The sequence below is a fragment of the Terrapene carolina genome, unplaced genomic scaffold, assembly GCF_002925995.2.
Source record: "Terrapene carolina triunguis isolate 2854851 unplaced genomic scaffold, T_m_triunguis-2.0 Scaffold247, whole genome shotgun sequence".
In the NCBI taxonomy this organism is placed as follows: Eukaryota; Metazoa; Chordata; order Testudines; family Emydidae; genus Terrapene; species Terrapene triunguis.
Genome location: NW_020664598.1, coordinates 4,903,064 through 4,926,356, shown reverse-complemented (window position 1 = coordinate 4,926,356; position 23,293 = coordinate 4,903,064). Strand labels below are relative to the sequence as shown.

Genomic DNA, 23,293 nt, shown 5'->3' with positions numbered 1-23,293 from the left:
GAGAGAAACTGTTACATTCAACATGCTAGAGATAAAGACACTTCCAAAGAAACACCACCACTGCAAATTCTACAAAGGCAATGGGGGCCAGACACCACTGACAGAAATAGAAACAAATCCAAATCGACCGCCTACAAATATTAAGAGTACTTGGTTTTCAGTGTACAGTCCTGTGTGTATCACAATTCACCATACATCTGTCCAGAGTACTACCCAGGAAACCTAGAAAACAAACCCTGCCCCACTAAGTATAGTCAGCCTCCCAAACCCAATAGCCAGCTTGACTCGTGCATTTACTCTACTGTAACTCATAAGTCCATGATAGCTTGTAGTACACTGCAATAGATAAATCACAAGTATCGAACAAGTGAGGTGATGGTCATTTTTACAGTCAACTCAGAGACAAAGGTTCATGTGGTGGAGCCATTAACACAAAGGGGTGGCAGCCCCAATCACTGGGGAAGTGTGATGCTTTTGATCCATTTAGATTTTCACCTTACAAATTTCTAGAGATGTTTGCTAACAAAACCAACCTCTGAAAACAACAACTGCTCATAACCCTGTTGTTCAAGCGCACTGCATCCTGTCACTTCCTTGGTACAGCCGCTTTACATATGCGCCAGAACAAGGGGCACGCCCACAGTGGAGCCCAACTGCTGCCTTTACCTCTTACCCAAATGAACACTTCACAAGCTAGAAACTCTAATTCCCTTGTTTGGTATACATCCACCCTATCCACCATCTCTGCTCCTCCCTGACTGAAGAGGAATGCCGCCCAAGGGCCAATGCGCTCTCTGGTGTGGCAAGAAAGGAAGGTTCTCTTTAGGGGTTTTGACCAATACAAACAAAAACAACATGTCAAATAAGAATCTAGTATAGAATTTCAAAAGCTTCGAGAAAGCTGTGGAGGTCAGGATCAGGCACACTAACATAGTCATTTCTCCACTGGAACCAGCAAGGGAGAACTTTATGTAAGATGAACAAGATCCATGGGATAAAGTGGGTTTCATCCATTCACTCTGGTGACCAGGGTTCAAATATTGCTTTGTAGTCAAGTAAAGTAAGATTGGTGGGCCTCCACCTAGCATCTCATTTGTGCACACCACAGAACCACAACACAATTTAGCATAATTGGCTGCGGCAATCAGTCTCTACTTAGGAAAAACCCCAGGTTGAAACTACTGGGGATGCTGCTAGATGTGATAGAGGTGCACAAGCAGAGCTGTGTGGGAAGCTTACATAACACTTCCCTCCCCTACACCCAGCTTTGTATTATCAGGTCCTCATTTCCTAGTCACCAAATTTATTAAAAATTTAAAAACCGAAACAAATCATATCTGGATACCGGTACTTATAAGTTCTCATGATCTTGTGTGCATCTTGGTGCGAGTATGGGTAGGCGTGTATGCACTCGGAACTTCATTTTGGTGTTGGATAAACAGCATTCTAAAATAACCATGGGGAAATTTAACCTGTCTGTCTCCATAGTGGCTAAACAGACATGCTTTGTTGTCCTACAGGGCCCTGCATTACACCCGGGCATTTCCGCCCATCCTTAAATTCCTTTATAACCTCAATGCACTTGACGACTTCCATCAGTCCATGTCATTCAATTCCAAGGGAAAGAGAGGGTGGGAGGAGAATGATTCGACTGCAGGTGACAAAGGTGAAGTCAGGCATTGAAATTACACTATGAACATGAACAAATAAAGCAAGGGCTAACCTTTGGTTTGGATAACTGGTTTGCAGTTAAATTAGCCACCATGGTTGAAAGGCTAATATACCATCGATAGCAGATAGAATCAACTGCTGCTCTCCCTTCACTCCCTATTTCTTTACTTCAAGTGCCTCCAGGGTTAGTTTTAATTTTTCTTTACTATCCCTGTAATTCCCCCTTGGTGGAGTGGAAAGAGAGCACACACTTCGATTTTAACATCCCATTACGTACATTTCTGTGCTGGCTCAAACTGAGATGGAACAAACCTGCCAGCTGGACCAGAGCCAGATAAAAAGTTTCAAGTGCAAAGAACCACATTTATCAGGGACAAATCTTAACAACCAAGAGAGACACTTCTGGTGGTGGATTCTTGTCACGCAGCGTAATAAGAACCCCAATGCAAAATAACCTAACAAAAACACTGACTATTCAGTGGCCATCTGGGCATTGTCAGGGCACAGAATCTTCACCCAATGTTTCTTTATTTTGTTTGTTTGTTAAATTTTGTGGACGAATTTAATGCTTGTGAAATTGAAGGGCGGCTGGAGCTGGCTAGATAGGCATGGTGCAGAGTATACCATTCTCCACATAGCTGTGCCAAAAGCACCTCAGTTCTGATCTCCTGCTTCAGAGCTCTTCAGGCACACCACAGGTCTGAGTAGCAGTACTCATTGATATTCCGGGCCCCGGCTCTCCCCTGAACACAGGACATGAAGCCTGTTTTAAAGTGGACAAATGTCCACTAAGTACTAGCCTGAAACCATCAAGTTATCTCACCTACAGCCTAATGCAGACTTTAACCCAGATCTTCAGAAGTGAAAGGCGAATGCTCCACAAAGCCTAACAAAATCTAGTTAGTTACAAGTGAGGGGCGGGAGAAACAGCTCCCTCCGCTGTTTGCCATCTCTGAAATGGACTGCCCCCAGATGATGCAATGAGTCACCCAATAAGAAAGACTCAGTTCACAGAGCATGAAGGTTTTATCAATTCAAAACCATTTCCCATCCTCCTGGAAAAAAAAATAATCCAGGAAACTGCATCTGGAACAACTGAATCTCCAAAGTTTAATGCTAAACCCCTCAACAGGACCCTCATGCGGTAAAGCTCACAGTTCATGCTACAGCAAAGCTCAGTGCACAGCCCCTGGAAAGCTGAGGCCCAATTGGCATCAGGTGGAGGAGCAGAGCTTAGAAGCCTATCACCCTTCCATAAAACACACATGTAAGCATATCTCAGGAATAAATGGAAAAGATGAAGAGGCTATTAATTTGCAATTGTTCCTTTGCTTACCTGGACAACTGGGTATTGATAATCCATACAATACACACCATACATAGCCAAAGATTCTCCAATTAAAGACCAGCTAGACAGAGAACTGGAAGCTCCAAATCTGCGTCTCCGTCTTGCAGTCTTATGCAAAGGACTCTGGCAGCACTGTGCAATGCTTGGCTCAGGACTCTGGGTCTACTCAGGTTGATACTGGCTCAGCTGAAAATGAAAAGGAGCTGCCTGATTCAGTTCAGATCAGCCCCCCTCTCCCCTCTCCAGTGGTATCCAGCACTGCAGAGCCAAAGTGCACAGGGGCAGAGAGGAGGCTACTAAATTAGGATTCCTGAACTGAAAACTGAATCCGCAGCTGACAACTCTCCTGCAACTCAAGAGGGGAACATAGGCACTTTGCAGCAACAGACAGAGATGGGAGGAAGCAAGCAGCATTTAGGAAAGGGCATATGTTCTGGGCTTTAGGTGCGTCAGAAGGAAAACTCCCAATCCAGGACAGGGAAAAGCATATGGGACTGTTTCTCCCCCTATTCCGAGACCTTTCTTAGTGTCCTAGGCAGGGACAGGTGCTGGGATTAGCATAGCACAACTCTTTGGTGATGCAGAAGGGGGGAGAAGAGAGAAGCCACATTGATATCTGCAGTGAAGGGATCTCTTTCATGGCAGAATACATGCTTGTATCGTTTAACACCTCTCTCTCTGCATTAACCCAGGCGGAGACAGCTGCCGGAACCAGCACTGGGGTGGGGCGTGTGTGAAGGGAATGGGGCCCCAGCTCTGGGGCAACATGAAGCCACTGAGAGGCCTTGAAACATGCAGGATGCACTCTCTCAGCTGTTCCAATCAAACTTGGGAGGATTAACTCTGGCTGTCAGCAAAGGGGATAGTGAGGGGTGGGGAAGCCGGCTAGGTCTGGAAACCCAGTTGCTTTTCCCGTTTTAGGAAACTCCCTTTACTTTTCCAAACGCACACACATTCCTACAAAAGGATACTGGATGTGTAACTGACATGGACAGATGCGGAGTTAATCTGACAAAGGCCAGCAGGTTCAGAAGTTCCTTTTAGAGCCCTGGATGCCATATGTGTTATCTGTAACCTGAGACCTGACCAGTGATTTAGAAGACAGAAGTGGCCTGAAGGGGAGGGTGGGGGGAGAGAGAGAGAAGGGGACGCCTCCAGCAACAAAACACATGAAATTTCACTGAGTTCTACTCCAAAATAAATAATCTCAATTTCAGACATGAACCCAATGGTTCAAACATTTGGTTAACACTTAGAAAATAGTGAACAATTCCAAACTGCTCTTTGACTCCATGAACCCTCAGAGGTCAGTAACGGTATCCTTCACCTTGGAGGTTCAAAAACCGAGAAAGCTGTGGTGATCAAAAGCAGGGTCTACCTCAATTCCCGCTACTGTTTTAACTGGCTATGGATTTTTTTTCTACACTTCTGATCTTGAACTCTTATGAAGCATTGCTGTGCACTGTTAAATAGCTGCTATGTCCTACCTCTAAGGTGGCTGCATTTCCATGACTGGTGAAACGATTTCTGCATGATAGTTTTCATAGTAGTGACCACTATAGTTAAGGATTAGAATGCATCTCTTTATCTCCATCCTACCCTGTGTTTCAAGTATCTTATTTACCCCCAAAAAACTCAATTCAATAGATGAAGCTATAAACTTTGTATCTAGCATATCAATAACCCTTCTTGCAAAGCAGAAATCAAGCTAAATTTGAAGAAAATTGACTTATTATTTTTAAAAAGTTATAAAGGTTTAAAATACCTGATTTATACAGCACAATTTATGTGCATGGTGCTTTATAAACTGGATACTTTGAACATATCTATGCAGAGAAACATTTTTCATTCAGTATTTAAGTGCACCTTAATCTGAAAGTGCCATAGAACGATGGGTGCCCTCACACATTTGACAAGTGCTTCAGCTTTAAAGCACAGGGGATTTATTTACACTACACTTTTTTGTCAAGTTTCCCACTGTTGCTACCACAAGTGCAGCTCCACTGGTGGTGGTGATAGGGCTGACACAGCTTGTGCAGCTGCTGGCATTTTAAGTCTCATGTTGCCTAAACCACACACAGCCCTTCTACACAACACAGTGCTTAAAATATTGGCAGCCACTGGTGCCTCTTCTACATTTGTGCTCCCACGGCTGCTACCACCAATGGAGCTGAACTAGTGGTAGCAATGGTGGGGCATTTCTTTTTTTTAACTAATAAAAGGCCTCGGCTACACTACATTTAAGAATTTCACCAATAGCATAACTTTAAAGTATTTTAGTGCTGAAGGGATACCATCAACATTATTTATATTCCATTAGCCTATAGAGGCCCCATCATGCTAGGCATCATACAGAGTAAGAGACCATCCTTGCCCCCAGAAGCTTACAACAGAACCCACAATAAAATAAAATCCATTTTTAAAATGAGTTAAAAGCAGTTTCCGGTATTATACCTGCCCCCGAGTGCCCCACTCCACAAATTCTGGTGGTTATATGATCACATTTTCCTACTTTTAAAAAAATGTTTCCATCCCCATAATTGCTGTGTGAAAAGACCTACATAAATAACAGAGGAACCAATTGGTTATACAGGGGGAAACAATGAAACTTACTATCCATAAAATGCTGTGAAATGGACAAAAAACAAAAATGAAAAAAATAGAGGAAACATTTTTTTCCTCTAATCTTCAGTATTACTTGAACTATAGTAGGTAAATAACTCCAGACAATGTTTTAAAGTTGATTTTTTTTTTAAATGCACTTAGGCTTGCTAGCATTAATTTACTTAGGTGGCACTTCAGTGATGAAGTTGTTCCCCTCCACCCTCAGAAAAGTACAGCTAAATTACAAATCTGTTTTCAGATCACTGCACCAAGCCACTATTCTCATGCACAAAAAAATAAAAATATGCACCGTTTATTGACCAGTATCAAGCTACATGGACTCCCATTCTAGAAAATGCTGTCATTATAGGGCTATTCGTCATGGCTGGCTTGTTATTGTAGAGTTGCTTGTGAGCATTGGGCCAATGGCACAGACCTTTACTGGGGGAGATGGTGGAAGGAGTTTGTTAAATGTTGCGCCTCCTAATATCAAAAGTTACACTTCGCACTTTGAGAAGAGACAGAGGCCCCAACTACATTACCATGTGACACGCTAGGAAATGGTTTTAAAACAAGAAAGGGAAAGAAAGAAAATTTTAAATATTCAGCTGACATGATTCATGACACTAGTGTGGGTAAGGTAACTTTTAAAAAACCCTGGCCTTGATCCTGCAAACTCCTTCTATGTGAGTAAGATGATGAGTACTTCCTATGGGTTACTCACATGTTTGTAAGTGCTTTCAGGACTGCAGACTATTTTTAGAAACTGTGAGACCAGGGGCCTCTCTGCACTGGTCAACAATAGGTCATTTTCTGATACACAATCAAATCAGATCCCACTCTCCTTCCCCAAAACTGGGCTGCTGGAGTAAGCATGGCCAAACTGTTTTCAGCACTGGCTACGGAAAGCATGCTAACTCAAAATTACAAACCAACATAAGTTAGTAATTACTGTATCCACGCGTCTGGCACAATCATAGTAGCTGAAATCATTTTCTACAGAAGTTTTTAAAACAGCTTCCTAACACTGCATAGAGATTGTGATGTTGACATGGCCAAAGAGACAGAGTGCATACAGCATCTGGGTTTTTTTCTGTGTTGCACAATGATCACTCCATACTGATCTTTACTTAGTAAATTACATCAACACACCAACTGTTTCACAGTAAACAGAATTTAATCTTATGTCTTATGCTAAATTCACTCCTCTGGAGATAGCAGAATAATCCTTAGCCTCATCTTGTATTCCCACTACAGACACTCTCCCCTCCACATACTCTAACTATGTTCATGTTCCCTTCATCCCAGGAGGATTGGCTGGCGCACTTCCTCACACCCACCCAAACTGGCATCTTTAATAACTAGACAATTAATGCACCTGCTAAACTGGGTCATGAGAGCTCCGGTGAGGAGCTTGGGATATGTTTATGCTTTTTAAAGACTAGAGCAATGTAAGAAACAAGCTAGCAAGCAAGGATGCATTTTCTGGCCTGGTATGTACCCATTTCCACAGCAGCTAAATAGACCAAGGGGCCTAGTCAGCTCTTACAAGTGTTAGACAAACTGACTGGGAATAAAATTTCCAGATAGCACCTTATTTAGGCATTGTACGTCCCATTCTGTATCAATCAGCGCCGTATTATTGCCTAGGCCGACGAGGCCTAGGCCGGCAAATTTGCAGGGGCGGAAGCTTCCCTCTGCGCCCCGCCCCCCTGCTCCAGCTCACCTCCGCCTCCTCTGCAAGCGCGCCGCCGCATCCTGTTTCTCTCCCCTCCCAGTGCTTGCGCCGCGAAACAGCTATTTAGCGGGGCAGGGAGGGAGGGGGAAGGAGAGGGAATGCCGCGCGCTGGGGGAAGAGGCGGGGCCGGGGGCGGGGATTTGGGGAAGGGATCCAATAGGGGAAGGGAGGGGCGGAGTTCAGGCAGGGACTTTGGGGAGGGAGTTGGAATGGGGGCAGGAAAAGGGCGGAGTCGGAGCGGGGCCAGGGTGACAATTATTTCCCAGCCTAGGGGCAGCAAAATTATTAATCGGCCACTGGTATCAATGCAAATCATATGGCCTGTGCGTGAAGGTGGCTTTTGCTAGGCCAGAAGGTGACTTAGTGAACTCATGCCAGGACTACACCTCATTTGTAGTGCAGGGCTCCATCTCCTGGGCTAGCAATATACACACTAGACTGCTGGGTGGAAAAAGGAAAAACTTTTTCTCAAAAATTGTTATGAATTTTTCTCCTCCCAATTTTGTCAAAAAAATGTTTTGATGGCAATCTCCTAGCCAGCTTTAGTATCCACTAAAAACTGTAGCAATTAAGGTAAGCCTGACTGTATCTGGCCCTTGGGATCATACACAAAAGTAGAGAGGATATCAAATTAAGTACAGCATACATCAGGAGGTTTTCAGTAGTACAGTGCAGGGCGCAGAGCTCAGTGCTGCAGTGCTCTATGAGGGAATGAAGTGTATTAGGGCATAAGCTTTTTTTCACCTTTAGAGATCTAGAAATGTTAGATACCTCCTTTGGTCACAAGAGCAAGAAGATCTGGCAGTCTCAGCAAAGCGCATAGTGGACAGTTTATCTGTTGCACAAAACCACCACATAATTTGGCATGATTGTCAAGTCAGGAATCAAGTATAATAGCAGAACTATAAGGGAAAAGCTTGCATAGTACCTACCTGGCCTGAGCTATGCCTGACTAGCCAATGCTACTCATACCTCAATGTTCACAAGCCTTAAATACACTCAAAAATTTGACAAGTTATTAGGGCTAGAGTCCCTGAAACAATACTAATAAGAACAGGAGTACTTGTGGCACCTTAGAGACTAACAAATTTATTAGAGCATAAGCTTTCATGGGCTACAGCCCACTTCTTCGGATGCATATAGAATGGAACATATATTGAGGTGATATATATACACACTATATATATATAAAAATACTAATAAGGGATCTCAGTTGTTATCCATCCTGGCTTTCATGGATGTGATCCAAGACATCAGGAGGATGTTAATGGGCGTAATATTGAAATAGAATTATTTAAAGAAATGGAAACTCAAAAATTGTTACTATATATTCTCTTTCCTTCTCAGAAGAGGCTGGAGATTCCGCCTATTTAATCATCTTCTGCCATTTTGCTCAGTTTAACTGGGTTTGCAAGACAATGCCTATAAAACTATTATGTTCAACTTGCCATATACTCATCTCTTTAACTGTAAGTCTTTATAGTTTAATACCTACTTCTGGGTTTGTTAAGCACATTAGCATTCCACATCATTAGAACCTCAAACCAGATTTTAAAAGCACAAGACAGGAAATATTCAAAGAGCAATACTGAAATTTGGACACAAATATTGTAAGAATTGGTGACAGCAAGGGTATGTCTACACTGCAATCATGCAGTATGACTGCAGCTCACGTAGACATACCTGTACTAGCTTTAATGTAGCTTGCTCTGGTACTAGAGCAGTGAAGTTGTGGCAACACAGAGTGGTCTGTATAAGCCCACCCAGATTCCTGGTTAATTACTAGAGTGGCTAGCCCATGCTCCCATGGCTTCACTTCTCCAGTATTCAAGGTAGCTAGATTTAAGCTAGCTCAGGTATGTCTGTGAGAGCTGTAATCACACCCCATGATTGCAGTGTAGACATATCCCAAATGAGAGAAGCATCCAAGTATGCATCCCCACAAGAAGTGACATCGCTGACCCAAGTGAATGGACTCCCTTAAATTGAGCACCAATAACAGGCAGTGCACTAAGCTCTAGTGCCCTCAATTGGTAAAAACTTTCTGCTGTCATCTCCAAAAGAAAGTTCTGCACTCAGCCAGTGACACGAAGTGAGCTCAAGTCTTCCCAGCACAGCAATGGCAGACTCACCTCCAAGTCAAGGCAGACTCCCTGGGGATCACTGCTTTACCAGGAAAGAAGTAATGAGGCAGCTTTTGGGACTAATGAGAATGAAGCCATTTCCGAGATGTATGAAATGTTACTGTCACCTAGCTCTGTAAATCATCTTCAAAATTGCTCAGAGATGCACTCATTTCTATCCTGACACAGGAGAGAAAAAAAGTGCACTTCTGCCCACATGACCAGTAAGCATCTTTCTTATCTGGGCATCAGCGCACAGGTCAGACAGCTCAGGAGATTTCAATGTCCTTGTTACAACCAACTACTGGACAAATGCAGATCTAGGTGTGAAGGTCAGTCAAAGGATGCTTACAATTAATGGAGTTCTTCCCGTATACTGCCTCTGCCACGCTAAAGAATTCTAAGCCAAACTGTGTAATGCTGGAACCAATGTAAAGTGGTTTAACCACTAGGGGGCATAACTGTAGTTATATGATACCCTGGTCCAATTACTGTCCTCAGTTCCTCACTGTTTCATCTACACTTAGTTATCATACACCAGTGGTTTGTCTAAACTAGGAAAATAAATTGTGTTTGAAAGTGTGTAAAACTCCACAATTTTAAAACACAACTATGAAGGTAAGGTAGGCAGTCCAAGTTATGTTTAAAATTGATAATTCTCAAACAACTTATTTTCCTGGTATCAGTCTACTCACCAAGCCACCATCAGTTAGATGTAGTGGTGAGGGTGCCTTCCCATGTCTTTGGTGGGGGGGGGGGGAGGAGAGTCAGTGTGGATGTGCAGAAGCAATATGTTCCAAGACACTCAGGTCACTGGAGAGTAACCTTTTCTACCACATGGAATTGCCTCTGTACTGTAGGAAACTGGCAGGCAACAGCAACCGGGTAGGAAGGTTAATGAGAGTTTAACTAACGGTTGAAGGACTGATCTCCGAACATAAGCATCCAGTTTGGTTAAGGGCATTGCAAGTTCTTCAGGGCAGGGATCTAGTGTTTTGTTTTATTTATTAGGAAAGCACCTAGCCCACTTTGGGTAGTATAAATAGAATAATTATAATTGATAATAGGCTCCAAAGTAGAGATAGTACTTCTAAGAAAAAGTGTGAATTGAACTCCAAGTTGTGGCCTTATAAGTCATCAATATGCATGTAACATAAAAGACCTAGGAGGAGACTTTCTTTTTAGATTGTGGACTGTGCCTCCAAACCATGGGCTCTACCATAAATGATTATAGTAATCTTCCTCCAATGGAGTGAATCCCAATGGACTGGAACTCCTGCCTATAGTAGGTTTGGTACATATTTATCAAGGTGGGCAGAAATCAATTCCTTAAATGCACCAACAAATGGACGAACATCTGAAAGGGCTTGGATCCTTTCCAAAGAATAACAAAGCTCTTTGCACACCCCACTTATGCAGTCTAGCTTTCCCAGGCACATTGTGAGACTTTGGGAGAAACAGTGGAAGAACAAGGCGTCCTGATTCTGCAATTAGGTCTGTGAAAACAGACCTCAGCTAAAGTAAATGGAACTCCTCACAAAATCACGTGGTCTGCTCGAACAGATTCAGCTGAAAAACTGGGATATAGGTTTGGTTCAGGTGAAATTCAGACATTGCCATAAGAAGAAACTTCAGATGGACACACTGCGTTATCTTAACTGTGAAATACTCCATCAGGAGAATCTGCTACCAAAGCTTGGATTTTACTCATCGTCCTACCTAAACAGGTAACTCCTAGGAAGACAATTTTAATGGAAAAATAATTTTAAAATGCATTTAAAAGGTTAAAGCTGCAAAATGAAGCATAAGTCAGGAAATGCCAGTGTCTATGTTACACACAAACTCTTCTCCACTTGCGTACATATTGAGATACCATCTTTAATTACATTATCTTGAGATATTGCCAGCATATCTGAGTATCATAACCTGGCAAACCTTTCGGAACTTCTAATTCCACAGAAGTGCAGTCCTGTTTTATTTTCTGTAAGACACAAGATATCAATGGGAAAGGGAGAAAAATGTAGACAGAAGCTCCAGACTCCAGTGAAGGAGAACTTTTTTTTCCTCCAAAAAACAAAAAAAAAAATTGTTCTTTTTTAGATCTCCTCAAAACAAAATTTTGAGCTCTTGGCATTGCCTCAGAAAGAAAATAAGCCTTTTGGGTTACATCACTTGGGGAAAAGTGTGTTCATAGCATAGCACTGGTGTGTGATCTGATCTTGGCAGTTCTAACTGTCCATACAGAATTCCACTGGGCTGCCATGTGAAGAGCAAAAGGAGCCTTGTGGCTGCACTATTTCAACAGATCATTACAGAGGAGAGAAGAATGAACTTCCTTTTTGATGGTTTAGACCAATGATACTCACACCTCAGTGGTTCAGGAGCCAAATTAGTGATGAACATTACCCAGAAGAGCCACAGTAGTGTGAATTCATTGTTTCATTTACCATAGTACTAAATATTAAACAATATGACAGGGGAAATATATAAATAAATATAGACACATACACACACAGAGAAAAATGACTGATCAAGTATTATTTTATCATCTACCACTGGTTAATAACATAGTAAAAGCAACTGATTAACCAACCTAAGTTATTAACCAATTAAATCACACAGTGTTTTAATTTCATGTGCTGCAGAGAGACACATTAAAGAGCCACTTGTAGCTCTTGAGCCTCAATCGGAGTATCACTGGTTTAGTCATTTGTGATAGCCACGTTGCCTTTTAGTATTTCTTTTTGAGAGAATATGACAGCAGCAACAAAGGCTTTGAAATAGACCAAGCCAAAATATTTTTTTCCCTTTGTTTGTGATAGATCTAGCAGCTTCCTTTCAGGCATCTGTGGACCCTTAAATACAGAAGGCAGAGTGGGCATGTCCTCCTCTAATACAGTAGAACCTCAGACTTACGAACACCTCAGGAATGGAGGTTGTTCATAACTCTGAAAAAAACGTTATGGTTGTTCTTTCAAAAGTTTACAACTGAACACTGACTTAATACAGCTTTGAAACTTTACTATGCAGAAGAAAAATGCTGCTTTTAACCATCTTAATTTAAATGAAACAAGCACAGAAACAGTTTCCTTACATTGTCAAATCTTTTTATTTTACTTTTTAACTTTCCCTTTATTTTTTTAGTAGTGTACATTTAACACAGTACTGTACTGTATTTGCTTTTTTCCCCGTCTCTGCTGCTGCCTGATTGTGTACTTCTGGTTCTAAATGAAGTGTGTGGTTGACCCATCCGTTCGCAACTCTGGTGTTCGTAACTCTGAGGTTCTACTGTACTCCCGTTTCATTCTCACTCTGAGACTAACGGCTGCACAACATGAATATCCTCAAGGGGAATGACTCTCTCAAATGTGTTTTGAGCTCCTAACATGCAGATTCATGACAGGAACATTATTCTCACATGAAATACAGAACCTGAAGCCTGTGCATTTCTCCAAATCCACCTGAACTGGATTCCACGCTAATCCTATTAAAACTAATCTTAAATCCTTATTTAAATAACTATCTAAGAATAAATTGTAATATTATTGGAAGTCACCAGATGGCACTATTAGAGATACTCTAACAAAATCTTTTTAATTGAATGAATAATAAGGTAGGGCTTGTCTATATGGGAGATTTTTCCAGTTATACCAGAATAGTTAAACCACTATACTTATACCAATTTAACATCTCTATCTGGAGACTCTTATTTGGGAAGAAAAGTGGCTCCTTTTGGGCGATGGGGGGGGGAGGCTTATTTTAAGTCACTTCCAAATAAGGTGACCAGACAAAAAATGTTAAAAATCAGGACAGGGGGTGGGTGGTAATAGGAGCCTATATAAGAAAAAGACCCAAAAATCGGGACTGTCCCTATAAAATCGGGACATCTGGTCACCCTACTTCCAAATGACATGCGCTAAACCAGAAAAAGGCACTCTTGTACTGGACTAAGAACATCCCCATTGGGAGATATACCAATGCAACTACATTGGTTTAAATTCACACCCTACTTTATATTGGTATAACTTTCCTGTGGAGACAACCCCTTAGAGCTTCGGAGAAATACTGTGTTAGCTGTAATGTAGTTCTTTTTATACAGGAGTATAGTTGTTTATTGCTTCAACTTCTTGGCCTAGAAAAAATGCTTAGGTTCAGAGCAGCTGTAAAATGGTTACTAACCTGTTCCATAACTGTTGTTCTTAGAGCTGTGTTGCACATGTCCATTCCACTCCTGGTGTCAGTACGCCCAGCTGTCGGAAACTTTTTCCCCTCAGCTGTACTCATTGGTTGGCTCAAGTTTCCACTGCTGCAGAACACCACTGTGTGCAGGGATAAAGGGCATAACTCCCCCAAGCCCTTTCAGGTCCTTCTTGCCGCAACTCCGAAGTAGAGAGGTAGGAGGGCGGGTCATGGAATGGACATGTACAACACCTCTTGAAGAACAAGAGTTATGGAACAGGTTAGTAACCTTTTTTCTACATGTGATTGCACATGCACATTCCTCCTGTGGTAACTCACAAGCTGTAGGAACAGGAGGTGGAATCAGAGTCTATTTCAATAAAGACTGGAGAACAACTCATCCAAATCTAGAGTCGTCTCTGGAGTCTTGATCCACAGCATAGTGGAAGGCAAATGGGTGGAACTAGCACTAGACTACCACTCTACAACTGTGTGCAATTGGAACTTGTGCCAGAAAGGTTGTCAAGGCCAATTGTGACCTTGTTGAATGAGTTCTGACTCTGTCGGGTGGAGCAACATTAGCCAAGTCATAGCACAGGCATATACAGGATATGATCCAGGGAGAAATTCTCTGGGTGATTGACCTCTTATTCTGTCCACCACCGCTATTAACACCTAGGAGGCTTTACGAAAGTTTTTGTCCAGGTAAAACGCTACGGCTCTCCTTACATCCAAGGTATGCAAATGCTGTTCCTCCCTCATCATATGTGGCTTTAGGTTAAAATGGGCAAATAAGTTAGTTGGCTGATGTGGGAAGAAGAAACTACCTTTGGGATGAACTTCAGATAAGGATGGAGGTAAACCTTGTCCTTAAAAAAGATCATATATGGAAGCCCTGACATTAATGCCCATAGCTCCCTTCCTTTTCTGGCCGAGGTAACAACCACCTATAATGACACCTTCATTGACAGAAGCAGCATAGAGCAGGGAGCCAACAGCTCAAACAGGGAACCCATAAGTCTTGACAACACTGAGTTTAGCTCCCACACGAGAACTGGGTTTTGTACCTGAGGGTATAATTTGAATAGGCCTTTTAAAAAACGTACAGACATGTCATTGGAGAAAACAAAGCAATTGTTCACATTAGGGTAGAACATGGAAATAGTTGCCAGATAAACCTTAACTGACTTAACCACCAAACCTTGGTGTTTCAGGTATAAGTAGTACTCCAGAATATGTAGAACTGAAGAACTGGTCAGTGACACTCGAAACTGGTGAGACCAGACAGAAAAATGCTTCCATTTAAGAGAGGTAAGTAGCTCTTGTAGAAGGCTTTCTACTATTTAGCAGGATCTCTAGAATGTCTCTCTCTAGTGTCTAACCATGGAGCATCCATGCAGTTAGGTGATAGGATTGTAGGCTTGGGTGGAGTAGGCAACCATAATCCTGAGCAATTAGGTCCAAGTGTAATGGAAATGAAATTGGAGGTTTCCCTGACAGTGCCAGGAGAGCACAGAACCAGAGCTGATGGGCCCATACTGGGGCTATAAGTATGACTCTGGCCTCTCTTATCATTAGTAATACCCTGTGAATGAACAGGATTGGTGGAAAAACACAGAAAAGCCTGCCTGACGTCAGTAAAAAGGCATCTGTTATGGAACCTGAGCTGTGACCCTTTAGGAAACAGAACTGCTAGCACTTTCTGATGGACTTTGTCACAAACAGGTCTACGTGGGGAAACCCCTCACTGCTGGAAGATGTATCTGGCCACATCTGGGGGAAGAAACCACTCGTGGTGACTTGTAAACAATCTGCTCAAGTGGTCTGCTAGGTCATTCTGTCCTCCTGGCAGATAAGATGCTTCTAGATCTATCAAATTGGCAATACAGAGCTCCCAGAATAGAGTCACTTCTTGACAGAGTGGAGAAGAGCAGGCTACCCCAGCTTATGAGGTAGAACATTGCTGCTGTGTTGTCTGTGAGGACTAACAGGCCGCTTCCCTGGATCTGCGACAGAAATACTTGGCATGCCAGTCTGACTGCTTTCAGTACTCTGACAGTGATGTATAAAGCTAAGTCCTCTGAGGACTATAGACCTTGTGTCTGTAGAGAATCCAGGTGAGCTCCCCATCCCAGAGCTGAAGCATCTGTCACTAGCAAACAGAACGCTGACACATACATTGGCTGGATTTGTCCATCAATCTAGGGAGGTGAGGACATGGGAAGGCACCCTCACCCACTACATCTAACTGATGGTGGCTTGGTGAGTAGACTGATACCAGCAGCCCTACAGAGTTCTGAGATGCAAGCTGGCATATTGAACTACGTACGTGCAAGAGGCCATGTGACCCAAAATACTCTAACAGTTTTGTGCTGTTGTGACCGGGTAAGCCTTCAAACCTATAACAATTGATCAAATTGCCTGGAACCTGGAGTCCAGAAGAAAGGCACTGGCTTGAGATGAGTCCAGTACAGTCCCTATAAGCTCTATCCTCTGGACCAAGGAGAGGAGAGATTTTTCCTCTCAGAGCATTAGATCAGGGCAACATTGTTCTGTACTTGCAGTTTGGACTAACCCATGAACAGCCAGTCATCCACATAGGGATAAACCAGACCTCCTGATCTTCAGAGTAATTTAGCTACTACTGCCATGACTATTGTAAGACCTGGGAGCTGCTGAGAGGCCAAAAGGCTGTACAGTGAACCAGTAATCATTTTACCAGAAATCAAAGGTACTTCCTGTGAACCTGATCGTCACATGGAAATAGGCATCTTTTCATTCAAGGGCAGCATACCAGTCCCCAGCATCCAGGGAAGGGATAACAGAAGCTAAGGTGACCATGCAAAACTATCTTTTTAAAGAATTTGTTGAATTGACACAAGTCTAAAATTGGTCACCCCCGCCCCTTCACTTTTGGGATTAGGAAATATCAGGAATAAAACCCCTTCCCTCTGAGACCATTTGGAACCTCCTCTATGGCTCCCAAGCAAAGGAGTGATTGTACTTCCTGGATAAGGAGTTTGTTGTGAGAGTGGTCCCTGAAGAGGGATGAGGAGGAAGGGGTAAAAGCAAACTTGAGAGTATATCCCACTTCCACAATGCTCAAGACCAATGGGTCTGAAGTGACACGGGACCAAGCACTGTGGAAGGGGGACAGATGTTTTGCAAAGGTGAGGGAATTTGGGTCTGAAAAGATGCAGACTGGTAAGCTGACCTCGACTGACCCATAAAAATGACTGTTTTGCACTTCCCGGATGTCTTGAAGGGTGTGGAAGTGGAGCTGAACCTGCAGGAGGGGGAGGCGTATGTCTATAACCCCAGGAACTCTTTCTGACAGGCTCTGTTGAGGAGTGGAATATCAGTGCATTTGCTGGGGCTGATAGTGCTTCCCGACCAGGCCAGGTATGTACAGACCTAAAGACTTCAAGGTGGCTCTAGAGTTCTTAAGTCCACGGAGCTTGTTGTCCATCTGGTCCTAGAACAGAGAAGGACCCTCAAATGGCAAGTCCTGGATAGTGATCAGTACTTCATAGGGAAGACCAGAAGACTACAACCAGGATGATCTATGCATTGCAACTGTGGAAGCCACGGTTCTAGCTGCTGAGTCTGCTGCATCGAGCTCCGCCTGCAGCAAAGTTCTTGCGACTAGTCTGCCCTCATTGACCAGGGCAGAACAAGCGTTCTCAAGGAGTAATTCTCTGAACTTTTCCATGGAGGACCACAAATTAAAATCATACTGCCCCAACAGAGCCTGTTGGTTAGCAATACGCAGTAGCAAATACGCGGTTGAATAAATCTTTCTGATGAATAAGTCTAGTCTCTTAACATCTTTTGATTTGGGGTGGCAGCCCAGTGCCCTGTCGCACTCTCTCATTAGCTGCTGTGATGACTAATGAGCCTGGAGGTGGGTGAGTATAAAGGTACTCAAAACCTTGGGAGGGTACATAGTACTTTCTTTCTGCCCTTTTAGAAGTGGGAGGCAAAGAGGATGGATCATAGATCATAGAATATCAAGGTTGGAAGGGACCTCAGGAGGTCATCTAGTCCAACCCCTTGCTCAAAGCAGGACCAATCCCCAGACCGATTTTTGCCCCAGATCCCTAAATGGCCCCCCTCAAGGATTGAACTCACAACCGTGGGTTTAGCAGACCAAGGCTCAAACCACTGAGCTATCCCTCCCCCCATCTGCCATAAAGCCTTCAGTATCGCCTCATTAACTGGCAGAGCTACCCTGGAGGGACCCACAGATGATAAAGTGTCCACCAAGCAATGTGAGGATTCTCTAACCTCCTCAGCCTATATACCTAAGTCTGCAGCCACTCTCTTTAAAATAATCAGGAGGGGGTGAAGTTATCCCAGACAAAATGGCCTCATTTGCAGAGGACAAAGAGGATGCCAAGACTGGAGGGGTAGAATCTTTTCTACCAGCTGTTGCTCTGGTTCTCGAACCTCTTCTTGATGCTCGGTACTGGAGCCAGTATCAGATTCTAGGGATGGAGCTGCTTGGTGCATAGATTCTCCCCTTCTAGACAAAGGCACTGAGTACACACGGTGTGGGGAAGATCTGGAAGCCAGGGGAAAACCCCCACAGGTTCCAAAATGGCCATTGGTATGGGGCCTGTTCCCACTGTCCTGGCCACATTCCCATTGAACAGTCATGGTGGTAGGTGAGAAGAGAGGATCTTTGAGGAGACAGACGGGTCCTGTTTCGGGGCTGTGAGATGTAAGATTCCACCTCTGAGTCTGACGACAAAGATTCCCCTTCCTGTGACCATGGCAGGGATGATCCAATCGGTGCCAGGGACCAGCGCCAAGAGCCTTTCAATGGGAAGAGCGACACCATCATTGCAGGCTCCCCATTGAACGGTACTGACAGTCTGCCTGTCCAGGAAGCAGGCAACTGCAGTACTGGAGGTTGGATTGCTGGCAGACGGGGCAGCAGTGCCGAGGTAGTGGACTCCTGTGAGAAAGGAGACAGTGGCAACAAGAAGTTAGAGAAGAATTCTTGGGGCAGTCGACACCAAGATGGTCTCTTGTTGTGGTACCGAAGAAGTTGACTGTGCCACTTCTAGCACCGGGCTTGACAGTGCACCTTGCAGCTCCGGAGGCGACTGAGCCAACTTAGACACCAGTTTGGAGGAAGGGTGCTTAGGTTTTAAGTGCTCTCTACTGAACTCCTTCTTGCTCCTCTTACCAGACTTAGAGGATGGAGACCTTCCCCGGCCAGGGCTTCTCTAGAAGTTTTGTATTTCTTCCATGGTACAGGTGAAAGAGAAGAGTGCCTGGATTCCGCGAAAGCTGCAGGCAGCTTCTCACTGAATCTGCAGCACTCAGCATTGAGTCAGACCAGGATGGCTCCAATGGTGGCCTGAGCTCCACCTCCATCAGCAGGAATGTCAGCCTAGCCTCCCTATCCTTCTTTGTCTTTAGGCCTAAACTCCCTGCAAATCTGGCACTGGTCCTTTGTGTGTTCTTCCCCCCAAGCACTTCAGGCAGCTATTGTGCAGGTCACTCACTGACATAGGCCTTTTTTATTTTATTTTTTAAACAGCACAACTAAAACTTACTAACTACACCAAAGACTAGATTACCTACACACACCACAACCTATGTACAACGGCTGAAAGAAAGACCTGTTCTGATATTGAACAGAGTTCCAATGATCATTGTGGGAGGTAAGAAGGAACTGAGGGTGCCCGTTATACCTGCGTGCAGTGGCACACAGCAGCAAGGGGCGCTCCAGCTACCCAGCAGGTATCACTGAAGGAAAAAGTTTCTGGTGGCTTTGCGCAGGGCACACCAACACCAAGAGTGCAAAGCACATGTGCAATAACTTGAAGAACTGCAGGTTATACGTAGGCGAGCAAACACACACATTACATAAACTAACGTCTTAACTGGAAATTTAAGCTAAATAAACAGCACAGTCAAAGTGAGGGAACTGGTTCTGACACTACACAGACAATGGAAATAGAGAAACCAGGGGATGTTGTACAAGAGGGACCTTTATAACTGCAGCTGAAATATATCGGTGCACACATCACAATACTTAGATTGCTTTTGCAATGGTTCTCGGTCTGCAAAATATAGCATGTGACAGGTAAAGTCAAAATCAGCAGAGGCAATTTCAGGAGGGAAAGCTATACATGTCCTTTAATCTCTAGAGATCCGGGTTCAAATTTGACTTAGGTACTAAACTTCAGACCATCTATCTTGTTTCACTCTATACCCATAAAACAAACAAACCAAACTCAGTCTGGTAGTCTACTAAGGAGAGGCTCAGGAGCAGAATACCAGAAGTCCTGCATGTTAAGAATTAGGTGAATTTGCTGAGTTGTGTGGAAAGAATTCAGAAATAGATTTCAGAGAAGATGTTTGGCAAGAATGACAAGGTTTATACTGAAAGAAGAAAGTCAGCCTTGCTAAATGAATGGTGACAGTAGCAAGTCATGCTTTAATGCAGCGAATGACCCCAGGGACTACTTTTCTTTGGGGGGGGGGGGGAATACACTAGTTATTGCTGTGGATGTTCTGCACACGTTCTTGTGTTTTTCTTGGACATAGGGTGTGGCAGGGTAGATTAGAGGAGCTTCATGCAAGCTGTGCAGTCAGTTTGCCAACCCACCAAAAGTAGTCTTCAGGTCAGCTTCTGCCTCATACTAAGAAAAGGGGGAAAAGAGAGCAGATGAAAACAGCCAGAAAAAGGCAGTTAGACCTACAAATAAATGCAGCATGTGTGTTTGGAGACGGGGTGTGTGTGGAAGAAGGGGATTGCTCTCACCCTGAGGCAGACAGGTGTTGCAATCCAATATCAGCAAACCAAGAAATTTAAATATTTGCACTTTCACAAAACCCCGTGAAATAGGACACAAAATGGCACAACATTCCTCCATTGACTCTAGGCCGGTGGTATCCAAACTTTTTTGATTGCGCACCCCCTATCAGTAAAAATTTTTTGAGCAGGCACCCCTGCCGTGCTGAAGTGCAAAAAAAAAAAAGCCGCCCAAACTGCCGAAGCAAAAAAATAAATAAATAAAAAGCCGCTCAGACTCCTGCCTGACGAAGCAAAAAAAAAGCACTCCTCCTGCCGCGCACCCCACTTTGGAGACCACTGCTCTAGGCTGGTGGGCAAACACACAGGCCAGATAAGGTAGAATAAAGCTCCCAACAACTGTTAAGTCAAGACGCTTTCCTAAGAGCTAGCTCTATTTTCAAGCAACGGTTTTAAAACAAGAGCAAATAAAATCAAAACACTGGATATTAACCACCCAACATTTTCCCAGCTTCCACAAGCTGGGAGGTGAGAGGACCACACTCTACCCCTTTAGCAGCCTCCTTGGCTACTATGAAGAGATTCATACTACAGCTTCCCTGACCCCGAGTCTCCCCTATCTACTGTCCCTGCACCAGAGGCCTGGTCTAGACTATAAAGTTAGATCAGGGGTTCTGAAATTGGGGGTCGGGACCCCTCAGGGGGTCACAAGGTTATTACATGGGGGGTCGCGAGCTGTCAGCCTCGACCCCAAATCCCGCTTTGCATCCAGCATTTATAATGGTGTTAAATATATTAAAAATTGTTTTTAATTTGTAAGGGGGGGCCGCACTCAGAGGTTTGCTGTGTGAAAGGGGTCACCAGTACAAAAGTTTGAGAACCACTGAGTCAGATCAACCTAAGTGAACATACATCAGCCTGGCTGTGATGCATCTACACCAAAATTTGTCTCCCACTGACATGAGTATTGTTTAGGAATTGTGGAAAATTGATAAGGGAAACAAAAGAACATAAGGAGATCTCTATGGCCAGCAGAGTTAAAGACAATAAGGAGTTTCTAAAATATATTAGGAACAAAAAGAATCCTGACAATGGTATTGATCCATTACTGAATGGGAATGGTAGAGTTATCAATAATAATGAAGAAAAGGCAAAAGTGTTCAATAAATATGTCTTTTCTGTATTTGGGGGGGGGGGAACAGAATATAGGCTCGTCCTATGGTGGTGGTAACACTTTCCATTCCACTAGTATCTCTGGAACGTGTTAAATAGAAGCTACTAAGTTAGACATTTTTAAATCAACAGGTCCAGATAACTTGCATCCAGCCATTTTAAAAGAATTGGCTGAGGCACTCATTGAACCATTAATGTTGATTTTCACTAAGTCTTCGAGCAGTGGGGTACTTCCAGAAGGCTGGAAGAAGCTAATGTGCCAATATTGAAAAAAGGTAAACAGGATGGCCTTGGTAATTATAGGCCTGTCAGCCTGACATCAATCCAGTGTAAGATAATAGAGTAGATGATATGGGACTCTATTAATGAAGAATTAAAGGAGGGTAATATGATTAACATAAATTAACATTGGTTTATGGAAAACAGATCCTGTCAAACTAACCTGATACTTTTTTTGATTAAATTACAAAATTTGATTGATAAAGGTAATAGTGTTGATGTAACATAGTTAAGATTTCTGTAAGGCATTTCACTTGGTACCGCACATGATTTTGATTAAAAAACTAAAATAATATAAAATAAACATGGCACACATTAAATGGATTAAAAACTGCCTCAAATGTAACTGTAAACAAGGAATCATCATCGAGCGGGTGTGTTTCCAGAGGAGTCCCGCTGGGATCAGTTCTTGGCCCTGAACTATTTAATATTTTTATTAGTGACCTAGAGGAAAACACAAAATCATCACTGATAAAGTTTGCAGATGACCCAAACTGGGGGAGTGGTAAGTAGGACAGGTCACTGATTCACAGCAATCTGGATCGCTTGGTAAACTGGGCACAAGCAAACAGTGTGTGTTTTAATACATTTAAATGTAAATGTAAACAAAGGAATAAAGAATGCAGCCATACTTACAGGATGAGGGACACTATCTTGGGAAGCAGTAATTCGGAAAAAGATTTGGGGGTCATGCTGGATAATCAGCTGAACATGAGCTCCCAGTGTGATGCTGTGGCCAAAAGAGCTAATGCGATCCTGGGCCGCAGAAACAGGGGAATCTAGAATGGGAGTAGGGAGGTTATTTTACCTCTATATTTGAGGCACATGTGACCGCTGATGGAATCTTGTGTCCAGTTCTGGTGCCCACAATTCAAGAAGGATGTTGATAAACTGAAGAGGGTTTGGAGAAGAGACATGAGAATGATTAAAGGATTAGAAAACATGCCTTGTAGTGAAAGATTTAAGGTGCACAATTTATTTAGTTTAAGAAAGATTAAGGGGCAGGGGCGGCTCTAGGCACCGGCAAAGCAAGCACGTGCTTGGGGCAGCCCATTTGCAGGGGCGGCAGGGATCCAGCATGGGAGCTGAGAACCAACAGGGGGCCCTGGGAGCTGTAGTTCCTTGGTTAGCTCCCTGCCTATAGAGCCAGCCCTGGAGCAGGGAAAGAACTACATTTCCCAGCATTCCCTTGGCCACTACCAACAGGAAAGAGGGGGAGGGAGCGAGGAAGCTGAGACCTCATTCTACAGCCTGCTTTGAATGGAGAGCTGCACTGGGAAGGGTAGGGATACCATATTTTAACATTCAAAAAATAGGACACTCCACGGGGAGGGAGGGTAGCCCCACCCTGCCCCCATGCACTCCCTCCAACTGCCCCCCACAGAAACCCCAACCCATCCAACCCC

General features: G+C 43.6%; 1 protein-coding gene and 1 long non-coding RNA gene across 13 annotated transcripts in view; one reads left to right on the top strand and one right to left on the bottom strand.

Annotated features, from left to right (window-relative positions):
• The window catches only part of RBFOX2 (RNA binding fox-1 homolog 2), a 241,746-nt gene that overhangs the window by 104,255 nt on the left and 114,198 nt on the right, over positions 1 to 23,293 (bottom strand). Inside the window, exon 1 of one of the 12 annotated variants that reach the window (XM_024200560.2) lies at positions 3,008 to 3,417. The exons of the other annotated variants lie outside the window; for them this stretch is intronic. Within the exon in view, the coding sequence (XP_024056328.1) occupies positions 3,008 to 3,052 (45 nt within the window). The 5' untranslated portion in view covers positions 3,053 to 3,417. Of the gene's footprint in view, positions 1 to 3,007; positions 3,418 to 23,293 lie in introns of those variants that run through there. 12 annotated transcript variants of the gene reach the window in all.
• LOC112107028 lies at positions 13,834 to 17,443 on the top strand. Its single transcript, XR_002908149.2, has 3 exons — positions 13,834 to 13,943; positions 14,878 to 14,974; positions 17,001 to 17,443. It is a non-coding gene; the product is annotated as an uncharacterized LOC112107028 (long non-coding RNA).